Source organism: Chenopodium album, chromosome 6 (genome assembly GCF_948465745.1).
Source record: "Chenopodium album chromosome 6, dcCheAlbu1.1, whole genome shotgun sequence".
NCBI classification, from domain to species: domain Eukaryota; kingdom Viridiplantae; phylum Streptophyta; class Magnoliopsida; order Caryophyllales; family Amaranthaceae; genus Chenopodium; species Chenopodium album.
Window position 1 is genome coordinate 28194691 of NC_137839.1, and position 17739 is coordinate 28212429.

The window sequence follows — 17739 nt, forward strand, 5'->3', positions numbered from 1 at the left end:
TATATATATATATATATATATATATATATATATATACAGTACAAGTGATAGGGTTTGCTTAGAGAATAATAAACCTAAAATCAAGAAAGTTCTGGAATGATACAAGGGTATAATGGGCATCCATAAATATATATTTCATAACACTCCCCTTTGGATGTTCATTATCTAAGAATGTGCCTTGTTAAAACCTTATTAGGAAAAACTCTCTGGGATAAAAACCTAATTAAGGAAAAAGAGTACAACATTCTTCGTAATACGCTTGGGATACTGCCTCGTTAAAAAGGCTTACCAAGAAAACCCAATGTGGGACAAAACCATGATCAAGGGAAAAAGACTGCAACGTGTATTTGCTCCCCCTGATGAATGCATAACGTATTAGCGTGAAATCTTCCAGTGCAATAAATCCCATGCGATATGTTTAGGTAACTTCTTCCATGTAGCAGAACACCATTCTTGATGATTGATCCTTTTAAATTGAACTTGAATCTTCAAATCTTAAAATAGACTTATTGAGCCGTCTTCATTTCTTCATACTTGTGGATATAATGCAAGTATTTACCACTATTTCATTCGATAGTTTTGTTTTGAATTATCATAAAAAATTAGATGTATGCCTTCTTCTAGAGGTCATATATACTACAAAATGATGATTTCATGGAAACACTTGATATCATATATATTTCATTTTCCAATATCATATGAATTAAGAAATTAAACTAATTACATATTTTGCTCATGGCTCTTCTAGACCATAAGAATATTATTCTCACTCGATGGTATCTCAACTTTATTCTTTAATTAGACATTTCATGTTTTATATGAGAGTTCGCCAATGAATACATAGAGTTGTTGAATCTCACATACTCTAACTTCAGGTTGAGATATCGATGATGTAATCATATTGACTTTTCATGAGTTTGATAATAATTCCAATATTCAAGATATAAAATATGTAGGGCTGGGTATTTAAAGACGGTGTATATAAGTTCTTCATGAACTCTTCTTACATGAATCATAACAAGCTATTATTAAAACGACGTCCTAAATAATTTCATCACTTCAGGTATCCCAAGCGTATTAGCCTATGCCTCACGCATGCACATGGGTATAAGACTCAAATTAATGCAAGACAATGTACAGTGTGGATTTAATAATCCATATTTCATTGGATTTTTGGTCCATGATAAATTTTTGATGATTATCATTATGTCGACATCATTATGGAAATATGTTTTAGATCCCTTATTCAATAGTCCATTCTATCATGCATATGCATATTATTCATCAGTTCCATTGTGTATCGGTATCATAAAATTACTTTAATTTACATTTCGCATGCTATTTTATAATGATATCTGAATACATTTCTCATTATCGGTACCATCATAACATTTCTTCCATAATAGGCCATCTATTATGATAATTCAGATATCTATACCACCTATCAAGGGTATTTCTCACACTTGGCATTTATATACCATTATTACACTTTAAAAGTATCAAGTGCACTATCTTGCCATATATCGCATATTTATATTTGAACCGATCATACCAACTACACTTCAGGTGCAGTGATTTAAAGAAAAATTGGCAAGATCTATCTTAATGTATGCACATAATATCATTATCACTATAATCAAAATATATCTCTTTATTCCTCTAGATGTGTCATAACGATATACAAATCAAATCATAGATGTGCAACATATGTGTAAGGAATATTTCAAGCATTACTCCAAACTTGAACCCCACTGTGATCTTACACTTAAGCATGGTGGCGTCCAAAGGGAAGGAAGCTAGAGCAAAAGAGTCGCCAACAAGTTTTAGGAACTTGTAAACCGTTCACATGGTGAAGGTTACACCCCTTAACGATCCAAGATATCGTTAACTCCAATAGGTCTGGAACCAAGACTGGAAGTTCGGGGATGAAGGTACAAATCCAATCTAAACGAGAAAGAACCTGCCTTAATAATAGGCCTCTACTTTATTCTTCTCGTATTCATGTGCGCTTTTTTACTAACATGCAATCATTAAGTTTACCCTAAACCTGTTTATCTATGTTGGTTGAATATTAATGCACAAATAAATCTGTTATTGGCGATCACTTGAATTATAATCATATAATCCTTAACAAGATTATTAATTATCTTATTAAGCGTGATTACAAATACAAATTCCCTTTAAACATGCATAAAAGGTGTGATCAAGCAATAAAAATAATAATATCAAGCAATATAATAATCATCATCATAATAATAATCAAAATAGTCATGTTAAAGCATAATATTAATAGCAAGATCCTAGGCATGATATTAACAAGATTAATAACAAACTCTAGCATGTCACTAACCATTAAAGATCAAAACTTTAGCCCTAACATGATACTAACACGATATTAGGAAAGAAAATAGGAAGCATTCTTCTAATCATACTTGATATTAGAAACATAAATTAACCCTAAACATGATACTAGGAAGCAATAAAACATCCTAACATGATACTAGGAATCAAAATAATAATCTAAACATCATTTTTATATCAAAATATCAATAAAACAATTAAAGTACTTACTTGGATGCCTCGTATCTCTTTCTAATAACAAAATACACACGTTAGTAACTTCAAGGAAAATATAAAATCAAACAATTAAATTAAATAATTGAAATAGAGATTTGGGACCAAACCCTCAGAAATATCAAACCTTTCACTTCTAGGGCGAAGGCAACTTCAAACTTGGCTAGGTGTGTCTAGTGCTAATGTATGAGGAATTGTGTTTGTAAAAGGCTAGGCTAGAAAGAGGGAGAGAGAGAATAAGCTTTAGCTTAGAGAGAGAAAGAATTAGAGAATTCTGGTTACTGAAAAACGAAGGTCCAGGGACCCTATTTATATGAAAATAGTCCGGAATCGATAGAAAAGAATCAGTGTTCGAAAAGGAATAAAATACCTCCCTGTCGCCAGGTGACGAACCTGTCGTTTGGCGATGCAGAAGGTTTTCACGCGTTTTAAACACAGAATCCACTTCTTGATAAAATCAATTCGTAAAATCGTACAAAGGGGTAAAATCGTATTTTCATATAAAACACTTCTTTTATTCCAAATAAAACTCATAAAACATATTTATCAATCCTAATCCCATTAGGATTTAAAAGAACCCTCTAGAAGATTCTAGAAGACTATAATCAATCCTAATAGCTTTAGGAATGATAATTAATAATAGGCCCTCCTCTAGATCATTGGGCTGCATATAAGAACCAAATCGGGCCCAATTTAGTATTTTGGCCATAACTTCCTCATTATTCTTAAAAATTGGGCTCATAATATATTGTTGGAAAGCTCTTTTCGAGCCCCATCCAACTACACAGTTATTGGACCCTTGTCATGGACCAAACTAAACTAGAATGGCTATTTTCATAAAATAGAGTAGGTTTTCAAAAACAGAAAGAAAAGATTTTTAATAAAAGCTAACCGCAACATTAGACTTTTCACACTTTCACTTCATTCGATTATGATTCGACGCGAAAGGTATTCATCACCGGGTTTGGTTTTAGGGAGACACATTTGGGTGTCTACAATATGTGGATACAAAAGTTGGCATGTAACTTTATAAAGTATCATTAGAGGGATCAACTAATTATAGTTTTATAATTTTGCCAACTTACTTCAATTCTTATCTCAAATATTGGGGCAATTCTTCACCAACTTAGAATATAATTTCATGCGCATCAAATTTATCTCGTAGGATAATCATATATATTCAACAAAGTTCTATCTCTTCTAGAGAATAATGAAATTTTGTTATCTTCTAGAGATCAATATTAATAGGGGGTAATAAATTGTGCAGTTGCTAATTTCTTATTATATTCCTTATGTGCTGACATACAATAGCCCCAATCAAGAGAATTGTTATATAAATATAAACTTTCTTGTAATTTCACTAGGTGATGATCTTCAGAATCACTAGAAACATTGATAGTATGATACTAGTTACTTAAAAATTTCCACATATAACTTGTACATGGTGAGCTTCGTTCTGGTCACCTAATATTTGTCAACATATAAATTATTCTAATGAACTTCTGGTCATCAATTATTCATAATAAACAATGTATTATCTCTTGAACTTCTCTTTTAACACAAATTATTAAAAATCACAATCCAAATATAGCTCAATCTCTATGTTATGTCTTGTCATTCGATTTATTTCATATATATAACATGAGAAAGCATCAGCACATTATTTCTTCATTTTCATAACGGAAATTTATTAAACCCCGGATGGCCTAATTATTAATATCACATCCAATCACTTTTCCTTTAGTATCTAAATTATGGTCAGTTTTATAATATTGGTGATCACCTTATTAGAGATACTTTATGCATGGCCATGAATATGATGTGATATTAGTACACTGAGCGCGGGGAAATTAGGTCGTTGACTAACCTCCTCGCGACCAAACAATTTATTATAATCCTAAACTAACCCCTAAACAAGTCTAGTGGTAAGTTCGGAGTCGAACCACAAGGAACGGTAATGTTAGATTGTTCTCGATCTAATGCTTAAGCTACGCCGAATTCGGTTTATGGATATTGGACACTACAGCTACACTAATACACATATAAAGACCAAGATATTATAAAGTCTACTAGGGGCAAAGATCCACTTTGAACAATTAACAAGTTAATGAGATCCAATTGAGAATAAATTATGCAAAGAAAGAATTAAAATGGGAATAATTACACTCAAGAGCAATCTCTCAAATTCCTAGCCTAGATCCCTCATTGACTAGGTGCATAGAAGAAATTTACCCAAAATGCAATCAAATATATAAATTCTAATTTACAATCCCTTGTCAAACTAGAACTAATATGCAATCAAGTTTGCTATCATGGGAGATCAATCCAATCTAAAACAAACAACATGCCATCATCAATTCAATCAATTTAATCACACAATTATCATCAAATTTATCTCAAATAACTCAATTAACCATTACAAAGCCTCACTCAACACCTAGTAGAAGGAAACCTACTCAAACATGATTAACTAAGCAATTAAAGAAAGCATAAAGAGAAAAGATAGTAAGAATGCTCATTGATATAAGATGGAGATCTTCAAATCATCAAATTCCTCCTTTGATTATCCAAAATCCATGAAATCCATTGTGTTTCTCACTTTCTCTCTCTTAAATTTGAGAGTTTCTCTCTCTAAAAACCTAAAACTAATCTAAAAACTACTGAAGAAATGAAATCCTCCCTCTAAAATGAGCAAAAAATCTATTTATAGCCCTTACTAAATTGCCTAGGAAGCTCCGCAACAAGTCGAGCAGCGCGCAGAGGAGCGGGCGCTCCAATTTCGTGCACGGGAGCTCCTAGTTGCAGCAAAATATGGCAGAATCGTTCCAGAAATTTTGGAGCGGGCGCTCCTCACAGGTGCGCGCCCGCTCCTCTTAGACTGGGCAAACTTCTCAGCTTCAAATGAGCATATCTCCCACGTTTTACATCAGAATTGGGCATATGACCTGTCGTTGGAAAGCTCTCGAGATAAGCTTTCATATCCAATAAGAATCACCCCAAAATGTTTTGTAGATCAAAAGATATAGGCGTTTGAAGTATGATCTTTGCAAATCAAGTGCACATTTCTTCATTACTTGTTCTTTTATGTTTTATATTTCTTCAATCTTGAGCAATGAACTTATCCAAGTGTTCCTAAATATAAGAGTAAACCAATAAAGTTTAATCTAATGTCATAAGCCACCAAAATATGCAAGAAAAGCCAAAATTGAGCAATAACGACATTTCACACACAAACATGACAAATGTAGTAAAACGTTATTAAAACCAAGTAAAAAGATAGAAAAACTATGAAAAACTAACTAGAAAACTCCTAAAAATAGCAACATAAATGACACTTATCATACACCAATGTATTTCTTTCTACAATTGGCAAGACAATTAACTAATACTCATACTCCATTAGAGCCTTGATTGTAATCTTGATACATGCTAATCTTGTTGGACAACATTTTATACTCTTCTGAAGTACTTTATATAACCATACACATTTTAATGTACTAGAAATGATCTCTTCGGGAGATGCATCAAAATGTGTCACTTTCTCAAATTTGTCATTGTCTGTTATTGCTCGTTTCCTCTTCCAGGGATTCTTATCGTTGTAACCCTTTGGATTACCGCACTTCAGGTGTGCTAGTTTCAATAGCAACTGATCTTGTCCTTTTAGGGCATCAACTTAATATGTACATTTATAGCTGGTATATAGGTAATGACATTTATTCATATCCATCTTCAAGATGGTATCATTCTAAATATTTGATTATCAAGTGGCCACCTCTATTAAATAAATCATTAATATTTAGACTAGTGTATGTACCAAACTGACCATTAACATATTTAATTATTCATGTGTAAGGATTACATAAAAACAATGTAATAAACACAATCTCCCCCTAATCCTTGCATATGGGGGTATAAAAGTAGTCCAACAATCTTTAAATCCATTCTCTTTTTAAGAGATAAATTCTTTTAGCAATGCATGTATCAAACAAAGCAAAGTCATTCTTTTCCTCTTGCCCAATTATATGAATCTTTATATTGAAAATTATGAAAAGTATGTCATGCTCAATTTCTTAAATTCATACAATTATTTCTTACTCAAAGGAATATTATATACTCAGGTTTACATTTCTTATGAACTTTTGCATAAATCATGATCAATAAAGTCAACAAACATTCTTGTTATCCTTTTCCATCATACATCAATATCTCATTCACTTCGGGGGATGAGTACATCTTAGTTACAAATATTACTTTTGAAAACCATAGTTCATTATTTTATATATTTATCAAAAGCTGGTAGTATATTCCATTCTTCAAATTCATTCCACATAACAATACAAAGCAAAATCACCATTATATATAGGTGCAAACTTTATAATTAAGAATTCTGATTTCGGTAGGAGGACGGAAAAATGAATTATTCACAAGGTAAATATATTATAGAAATTAAAGAGTGTATATGAATATAATTAGCATGCAAATTCACCCTCTTTTCAATAGATTAAATTAATAATTAGATTTGATCAACCATCTCATAATATTGTATAGTGTTCCTTCAAGGAGATCAACAAAAACACAAAAGAAAGTGGTATTGAAGTCTAGTAAATTAAACAAGGATACAATATATTACATATAAATGGAAGCATCTATGATTAGATATGCATTGGCAACATTGCCACAATCAACTTTTCTATAAGTTCAATAATTTATATAACCATAAAACTAACTATACAGAGTATATTACTTTAACCATCAAGATAGCACATATAATAAATATATATGTAGTAAGTTTTACTTCAATTTATCAAATTATGCTACCAATATGACAAACACCTAACATATAGGTTAAGATTTGGAATATAAAAAGGAAATAATAATACAGTAGGATTTATAAAGGAAACTGATTCTATGAGGTTTGCATTATCATTAAACATAATATATACAAGCTAATTAAGAGTTAGCTAGGTAGATAATCTCCTAACTAAATCCCTTAATACGTGGGATAACTATTGACTAAGCTAAAGCCTAGCTAATTCCTGGACTATGATAGGTACATAAAGAGTGGAGATATATACAGTAAATATAATGCGTATATTCTAACAATTTAACAATCACGAATATACACTATATTCCTAATTATATTAATATAGTGGTTAATAATATTATATGTACTATACATACACACATGTTTCAAAGCATCTATGTTGTTTGCAAACCACAACTAAGTCAACAAAACATGAAACCACACCTAATGAATATATACGTAGTATTATCAATATCCATTTGCTTAACTTAGCATAACAAAACATGGCAAGTAAAGTGAACCTTTGACTCTGAAACTCGACATTAATACCAAACAAAAATTCATGATAATTTATAAAGTTATCTATCGCTAAAGTTTTATAGTGATAAAACAAAACATATATAATTAATTGAAACGGAGAAACCGCATACTCCTTAATGATACAACTAGGTCAATTATGGATTCTAAAACTTATAACCAGAAATGTAATTTATTTCAAGAAGAGCCTGACTACTACTACTACTTTTTTAATTCATTTATAAACTAAACCTAAAACTATTGTGTAATTGATACAACTATATAAATCTTTGATAAAACAATAAGGCAGTGAGTTAAGTGCGTGTAAATTAAAGATTTAATTTGTAATATAATCCAATCACAAAAGATAATTAAGGGTTATCGATAAAAGATATATATATGCCATCAAATAAACAAAGTAGATAGTAATCACATATATATTCACATGTAAGTACAGTGAAAAACAAATACATGCATGATGATACGGGGTATATGGTCATGAATATATATAATCAAATTTATGGAATTGTAGAAGTAAATAAAGAAATAATACTATATAACCATGAATGATCAAAAAGTAATCCTATGACGCAAGGGTTTAGTGGATAATAATCCATTCAATTCACAAAAAATAATATACTTATGAAAAGAATACAAGTTAAATAATATTGACTCTATTAAGTTAAGTAATCAATATAAGTTTGGCAGATTAAATCATAGTGCATCAAAAATCTCACCAGTTGTCTTGAAAATATAGCACATACATTCCAACTTTCATTCATTCCAACTTATATCTACGGAAAATTATTTAATAACTAAGCATTGGAGTATATGTGTACGGTGTACCTTTGTTTATCTTTGAGATATGACTATAATCAAACGTGCGTGCAGGACTCTCACGGGTTTTATAGTGAATAATCATATTTTGTGCTCAACTGGATAAAGACTGGTGCTGATAACGTGTTGTTAAATAGGGTGAAAATATGAGAGATGGAGAGAAAATTAATCTGTGTAATCTACTTGTATTCATATAATGGAGGTATATATATATATATATATATATATATATATATATATATATATATATATATATATATATATATATATAGTACAACTGTACAAGTGATATGGTTTGCTTGGAGTATAATAAACCCTAAAATCTAGAAATTTCTAAAATGATACAAAGGTATAATGGGCATCCACAAATATATATTTCATAACACTCACAATATAATTAGATTCAATAATCAAATTACCATATTATAAAAAAATTGCCTCAATATTGAAGTTGGAAAGAGGACTAATGCTACAGATAAATAATTAAATCATACATTCACAACTTCAGCATATATATATATATATATATATATATATATATATATATATATATATATATATATATATATAATATTTATGAATATTCATATTGTTGAGCATATTTTATGGTCATCACACCCTTCTAAGGATATTAGTAGTAGCATTCGCAGAACCAGAACGACGAGCGACATAAGCTCTAAGAGAAGGGGATTGCGAAAGGCGATCTGGTGCAACCGTGGTAAAATTCTGGTTACGGTTCTTGTGTTGAATTCTTCTCCTAGCTATGTAGCCTCCGATCCACGGGGTGACATCCTCGTTGATTTTGATCACGATGAAGAAGATTATTCGATAAACTATGATCATGCTGAAGATCACGCTAAGGTCCAACCATTTTGAACGTGTTGTATCAATCTGAAATACGTATTCGAGAACGTACTCCCCAGAAATCTTTGGAAGATCCGGTGTCCGGTTGTCGAATACCACCCCCTTCAGATCATTTTGGTATTGTCCCTGTATATACAATAACAATTAGCACCATTTTCATAACATTACATATTTACCATATAATATGATTTTACATGTTTACCATTACATATTCGAGTAATGTTAACAGGGGAGTAAGATAAATGAACTAATTGTTCATTTATAGTAAGTTGTACGAAGAAGTTTCATTTCCTTTCTTAAAGTAGAAGCAGCTAGTATAGGGGGTAAGTACCTGGAGAGCCCAGAAATGGAAACTGATGTAAGACATAGGATAACGCCATACTGGCTTTGGTATGTCGTTAGGAAGCCGGAAGAAACCCGAAACAAGCATGAAAATTCCCTGAAAATAAGGGCAAAGTACATGAAGAAATTCATTGCTGAAACATATGTCTACATTGCTATTATTTACATGAAAATCTAAAAAAAATTTACCTGTATGCCAGCTCCAGTGATAATACCCATGAGAAAATTGGGAACAATGCTCGCGATAGCCATCATTAGACTCTCAACAACGGTGACACTTGCATAAAGACAGAGTACAAAGAAGATGTAGTGCTCGAAGCCAGGGTGGAGACGAACCATGAAGTAACAGACAGTGCCCGAAAGAAAGGTAATCATCATTAGGAATGGCATTGCAGATATTGTGTTGCTGACCACAAACGCCGTTACTCCATAGTGTCCATTCAACCTTTCTCTTTGGAATACCTGAAAGTAACACCATTTATTACTCTTATGTTGTACTTGTTTTTTATTCCTCTTATTTGTGTGGCCTAAGATGCTTTCGAAAATTGTGAAAACAAGTTCAAAATTAATTTAGAGAAGTACAATGGACACAATATGGGTAAGGGTACGAGAATTTTACCTTCATATCTTCAACAAAGGACGGAAATCCACCAATAGACATAAATGTGACAAAGCCAAAAACAAATGATGCACAAGAGCCTCTCGCCTGTAACAGCAAAGGAGGACAGTTATGATCAAAATGTACCTTAGTGAAATAATGAGATGAATTCGAAAATCATTAGTAAGTTAATTACCAGTATGGCGTTGAAACTAGTCCCAACATTGAAAAAGATTGATCCAATACAGACAGTAACCACGACGTAAATTACCAGCCTGAGCCAGTAGTAACCAAAGTCTCTTGACATGTTTGTGAACGAACGTTTAGTTAAGGTGAATGTCTGCATCAAGAAGCTGGCCTGACTTCCTCCCGAGTCTATAACCGTTCCTTTCTGTCAAAGTTTACAGCAAATAATTTGAGCATTGAACAAACAGGACAGGAAGAAAAAAAGTTATGGTGAAGGGAAATAGACAAAAAAACTTACCACTTTAGATATTTCTTCTACCCTCTGTAGTGCTGAATAAGACTGTTGAGAGGTGGCATAATAGCTTATCAGAGTTCGAGTAGCTTCCGCTGTTGTGATCTTCTCTAATGGGTCATCACTTGCTTCAAACTATTTATTTTAGCGATTTGAAAGTTACATTCATTACTATCTCATAAAATTGTTAAAAATGTTTGCGAAATTAGTTGATATTTACCCGTAGTTTCATTGATCCTTTAAGAGTAGCCTTGACTTTGTCAAAATCAGAGTTGATACACCTAAGGAAGTGATCAGATGGATTCCTCAAAGCAGGGCAAGGAAAACCAGCTTGAGCAAAGAACTACAATATTATTTCATCATTGAATTAATAATATTTGACAAATTAGCTCAATAAAACAGTTAATGATTTTGACAACCAAAGAAACAAACAGTTTAAAGATTTGAGACAAATTACCTCATATGCCTCTGAAGCTTGCCCGAAATAAACAGTCTTTCCACCAGAAAGCAAGTACAAACGATCGAACAACTCGAACACCTCACTACTAGGTTGATGAATCGAGGCAATAACAGTTCTTCCGTCTCTGGATAGTCCACGTAAGGTTTCTGTCACAAAGAACGCAGACGCACTGTGCAGGCAACAACGAGTGAACCTATGTTAGTTTACAATATCTTTGATCGACGAATGACTTAAACATAACAATGCAAGTAAAATTGGTTTCGATGTTAATTAAAATAACCTGTCTAGACCACTAGTAGGCTCGTCAAGGAAGAGTAATCGCGGTCTCATAAGGATTTCGACAGCTATACTAACCCTCCGCTTCTCCCCACCACTAATCCCCCTCAAATGCCAGTTTCCAACCACAGTATCAGCACAATCTTGAAGGCCCATTTCGATGATGGTGCTTTCGATCAAAGCTTGCTTCTCCGACCAGGGCATTTTATCCGGTAATCGAAGCCGAGCTGAATATGCTATTGTTTCTCTCACTGTCAATGTCCCAATCAAGTTATCATCTTGTGTTACATAAGCCTGCATTCATACATACACAACATTGTATCATATATTCATATTATAATATTTTTACAACTTGTAACATTGCAATAACAGATTATATTATTAATCCGTTATTAAAAATTACATCAACCCAAAATTGGCAAGCTAAAAGATGAAATCTAGAAATAACATTAGTAAATTTATTTAATTTAAAGTACAGTCTACCAACAACATGGGTAAAGTAAGCTAATTAATTTCATTAATTCCTCTTACCACTTTCTACCTAACTAATTTTATTTAATAACCGAATTTTAACAACAATCTATATTGATCAATTGACGATTATTACCACAAAAAAAAAATAAAAAAAAAAATAAAATAAAAATAAAAATAAATAAAATAATTCTGAAATAATATATGACCATTAACCATGCTTTCTCATTTAAAAACAAAAAATTCTATAAAAAATAAATCGATATAGGCATAGAATAAGACTTATTAATTTTTCATTTTTCGTAACAAATTAAAATACTTTGTGTAAAAAAATTACTATTTAGGTATATCAGATCTACTAAAACACAAAAATATCCTAAACGAGGTTCAATTTTGTTTTATAACAACATAATTATATTAGAGCAAGGTTCATTCTTGTTGTCATATACGACAAAAATAAATCAAACCAAGTTTCAATTTTGTTTTTGTTAATAAAACCATCATTTAAATAACACTACCTATATAAAAAATAATAATAATAATAATAATAATAATAATAATACTCCCTATGTCTTAAAAGTTCTTCATATTTAGACGGTGATTTTGTGGCTTAACTTTAAAAAACGGAGGGAGTATAAAAAGACGATGATAGATAGATATGTAGCTTACCGCAGTACCGAAAGAGAGCTTAGTTTTGCGACCATTAAGCAAGATAGTACCAGAGAGGAAAGCATTAGCAGCAAGACGGCTGGAAAGAGCGTCAAGAAGAGTAGATTTACCAGAACCAGAAGGACCCATAAGAGCAGTAAAAGTACCAGGCTCAGCGTAACCTGTTAAGCTTTCTAAAACAGTTTGAGTATCACCGCTACTTAATGTTACCATTACTGTTAGATCTTTCCATGTTAGCCTCGCCGATACGTCGCCGATGTAGTCGGCTTTTGTCATAACATGATCTCGCCATAGTGTCTCACTTAAGGGACTTAACCCCGGTATCGACACCGTTGTCGTCGAAGATATCCCATGATTGTTGTTGTTGTTATCATGTTGTGGTTTGTTTGATTCTATCTCCATTTTTGTTTGTTTTTATGGTAAGTTAGTTTTGGGAGGAAGAGAGGAGTTTTATTGTGAGAAGTAATTTGTGTATTTATTAAGAGAGGAGAGAGAAGTGTAAGGAATTGAAATGATGAAATGAGAATTGTATGGAGAGAGGGGAGAAATTCGTGAATTTGACTAGGACTCTTGGAGGTTGGGGAGATATTATTAGACAACAACAATAAGGTATTTATTTTTAACTTAGATGTTAGTCCATTTTATTTGCATGCTTAGAGAAAATAAGGCTAAGGCTAAGGCTAACCTAAGATAATTAATAAGCTATTAGGATTATATTGATCTTAATTTAAGCTCATTTTTATAATTTTTACTCTTATAAAAATGAAGAAATATGCATTTATAGACGCTTCTTTGAGACCGAGGGAGTAAGTAATTTCATAAGTTTCTCGATTCGATTTGAGTCGGTTCATTTTGTATATAAGTTATATCTTTTTCACTTTAATTTGAGCCAAATCACGTATAGTCGTATATGCGTTCATATTTTAAGACAAGGGTACATGGTTAAAATTGAGTTGTCGCTCGTATTTGATCATGAGCGAGCTAAATTAATTAGGTAGAGTCAAATTTGAACAATTTTGCTTCCACTAAAAATAAAAATCAACTATTGGATTAATTTTTCGAAATCTACTATTCAACTCGTAATAAACTCTCAAGTCACGATACCACTAGACTCTTGGTAGAAAGGTTGTTACTTATCAATCAAGTGTAAATACACGATAGAGTGAGCTTAATCACAATTAATATTATAGTTAGAGTAAAATAGACCATAATACAGAGCAATTAGTTAAAATTGGATGAGGAAGAAGAAAAAAGCAAGATGAGGAAGAAAAAAGCAAGCTAAGAAATAATAAATGAGAAACAGGTAGAAGTTGGAAGGGGTGCAATAAATGAGAGGGTATACCATACTGATTGCAATGCCAACCCTCGAAAATAAAAGCATTAACTATTTTTTGTTTTTTTAGTTTAAAATAATTAAATAATTTATATTGTCGAAATGAAATGAAATTAACGGAATTGCAAAATGCAAGCTGGTTGGGGAATATGCCTCGCAACGCGGTCCGTCGTTTCGACATTTTATGGTGTGTTCACGCAGTTGGACTTCTTATTATTGTGGGGGACCTATTTCTTAATATTAAGGTACTCGTATCATTCACTTTGTTATACAACAAATATACAAGTATATAAGGACTTTAGGGTCTTTTATATCGGCGTTAATTCAACCATGTAGCCGACGATGTTGTTGTTTTGTTTCTTTGTTTTTTTGCTTTTTTTTGGCTTGGGTTTTCAGACCTGTCTATCTGATATTGTGCCACACCGCCACCCATATACTTTGATATTATTTGGATGATATACTACAAGAGTGGTTGAATTGTAATAAGTTTCTAGTGTCTAATTTTCGCGGAATATAAAACTGATTGTTGTTAGGAATGTAGACAATGTAAAGTGGATTTTACAAGGAAACCATCTAGGGCATAATTAGAAGTAAAACCTCGACCCTCCAAGGGATTTCAACCCAAATTAATCCACTATAATAGGTCAAACACTTCTAGTTACAACCTATTTCAAACAGACATTTCTAATTGCTACACGATTGGACCCTATCCTTCCCAACCTAAGCCCCGAACTTAGATTCCACACTGTACTCAAGAGTACTACTCACTCGGCCTCTCACTAGAAGCTCACTCGGATTCACACTAGAAGCTTACACTTTGCACTAATACAATTATGATAATAAGAATCCTCACGAACTCTCACACCCCAATAGATAAAACACTCAAAACCCTTTTTCCCTATACAAGATCTCAGAAACAACTCTAAATACATTTCAATGAATAAATAGATAAAACTAATTTGCTGAACACTCAAGATATGTCTAGAACTGACTAGACGAAATGAAACCAAGCCTTGACCAGGAGGACTGACTTTGCTTCATTGTGAATGATGAAGCCATTAAGCACAACCACGACACTTCGTCAGCCTCAACTTTGCGTGAATACATATGAGCATATTTATAATACACCTAAATAACTATAGGATTCATGTAAGTATATATGTTGGTGATAGAGTATAAAACATATTCCTAAGTTGATGGTTGAGGCTCAGGAATATGTTTTATACTCTATCAGTTCGAGGACCAACTCAACCAACAGCTTAAGCTGATGGTTGAGACTCAGGAATATGTTTTATACTCTATCATTCCCCCTCACATGAAAGGCCCTTTGGGCTTGAAATGTGGATGCAACACAGGCCCACTTTATGGAATATTTCAAGCATTACCCCTAGCTTGAACCCCACTGTGATCATACACTAAAGTACGATGGCGTCCAAAGGGAAAGAAGATAGAGCAAAAGAGTTGCCAACAAGTTTTAGGAACTTGTAAACCGTTCACAGGTTGAAGGTTACACCCCTTAACGATCCAGGAGATCATCAACTCCAATAGGTCTGGAACCATGAATGGTAGTTCGAGGATGAAGGTACAAATCCAACCTAAAAGAGATTGAACCTGCCCTAATAATAGGCCTCTACTTTATTCTGATCGTATTTATGTGCTTTTTTTAACTAACATGCAATCAATAGGATTAACCCTAAACCTGTTTTATCTATGTTGGTTGAATATTAATGTATAAATAAATCTATTATTGGCGATCACTTGAATTATAATCATATTACCCTAAACAAGATTATTAAATATCTTATTAAGCGTGATTACAAGTACCAATTCCCTTTAAACATTCATAAAAGGTGTGATCAAGCAATAACAATAAATAATCAAGCAACATAATAATCATCATAATTGTAATAAAAATCATAATACACTACACCAAAAACTAGATTAGAGATCGCAAAATATAGAACGGTTACCAAAGGTAGGCGTTCTCCACAAGAATATAGAACGTCTATCTAAGTTAACCGTTCTATTTGATTTATTTATTATATTTATTAAATTGTGAATTTATTTTATAGAACGCATTTCTTAGTTAACCGTTCTATTTGATATATCCAAATATTTTACAATTACAATATAGATCGCCCCTCTTAGTTTACCGTTCAATTCTATATGCTTAATATTAATTTTTTAAAAATAAAAAAAGAATAATCTAACATATGAAAAGCCCAAAATTCTAACCCTAATTCCTCTTTCCTCTTATAGCCGTCAACCTATCATTCTTCATCCATAAGTTCCCCTCTTCTTTCACTTCTTTCCTCCTCTGAAACTTTTAACTCTTTCTTTACAAAAAAAAAAAAAAAAAAAGAACCTCTAACTCCTTTCTCTTCTACCTTCATCCTTCAATGGCGCCTAAAAATTTCCAAGCCGACATCCGATTAACCTCATCTCTGTCGTCGTCTTCCTTTATTTACAAGTGTCCAATCCATATCGTCGCATCGCCGCTAATGTTATGAAGAACAACGAGCCTTGTTTTCCAAGCCTTGTTTTCCAACCCCAACTTCGATACAATCGCTGCGCGAAAGTCTAGTGTAAAAGATCGAACCATTGAATCTCTGTTTGTGCTTTGTTTATGGTCGCAAGTTGTTTAATTCTCAATTGTTAATTTTTTATCAATTGATTTTAATGTTATGATTTGGTAAATTCTGATTTTTCATCTATGATTTTGGGTGTTTGGTGCGGCTTCACTATTTGCGTGCACTATTGGTGGAGACGCTTCAGCGGTTGAGGTTGGTGGAGGCGCTGCGGTGGTTGAGGTTGGTGGAACGGGCTGCGGTTGTTGAGGCTGGTGAAAGCGCAACCTGCATCAGTACATTGAATATGATAATAAAGTTTATTTTTTTCCTTCAATGACGCCTAAAATTGATTTGTTTATTTTTTTTAGGGGAATCAATACTAGTACATTGATAGTTATTAATTTTTTTTAGGGGAAACAGTACTAGTACTTGAGATGTAAATTTTTTGTTTTTTTTAGGCATGAGATGTAATTAATTGATTATGATACTAAAATTTGTTTTAATTTGGCATTTGATTTCAACTTTTACAACATCAATTCAATTTGATTTATTGATTCCGGATTACTGATGTATATTAGTATATATGCTATCTACCAAAATTTATATTTTTTTTTTAAAAAAACAATACAACAAAGAGAACTGTTATCAGTGTTAACCGTTCTCTTTTATTTATTTTTTATAAGCATAAAAAAGAGGAAAGAGAACGGTTATGTCTTGCATATAGAACACCTCTTGTACCCGTTCTCTTTTCCCTTGCATATAGAACGCCTACTATACCCAATCTGTAAACTTTACACATCGCTTAGCAGAAGATCGCCTCTAAAGCGTTCTATAAGGCCTATTTCAACAGTTCTCTATTCCATTTTTTGTAGTAGTGATAATAATTATAATAATTATAATAATAATAATAAAAATAATCATAATCATGTTAAAGCATAATAATGATA

General features: G+C 32.3%; 1 protein-coding gene across 1 annotated transcript; it reads right to left on the minus strand.

Moving 5' to 3' along the window:
- Nucleotides 1-9128: 9128 nt before the first annotated feature.
- LOC145634782 (ABC transporter G family member 11-like) lies at nt 9129-13458 on the minus strand. The gene is made up of 10 exons (XM_081686169.1): nt 12890-13458; nt 11754-12043; nt 11471-11642; nt 11234-11356; nt 11020-11148; nt 10732-10926; nt 10557-10643; nt 10127-10399; nt 9927-10034; nt 9129-9721 (listed from the first exon to the last, which is right to left on the minus strand). The coding sequence occupies exons 1-10, from the start codon at nt 13289-13291 to the stop codon at nt 9344-9346; spliced, it is 2157 nt and encodes a 718-aa protein (XP_081542295.1). The 5' UTR covers nt 13292-13458; the 3' UTR covers nt 9129-9343.
- Between the last annotated feature and the right edge of the window lie 4281 nt (nt 13459-17739).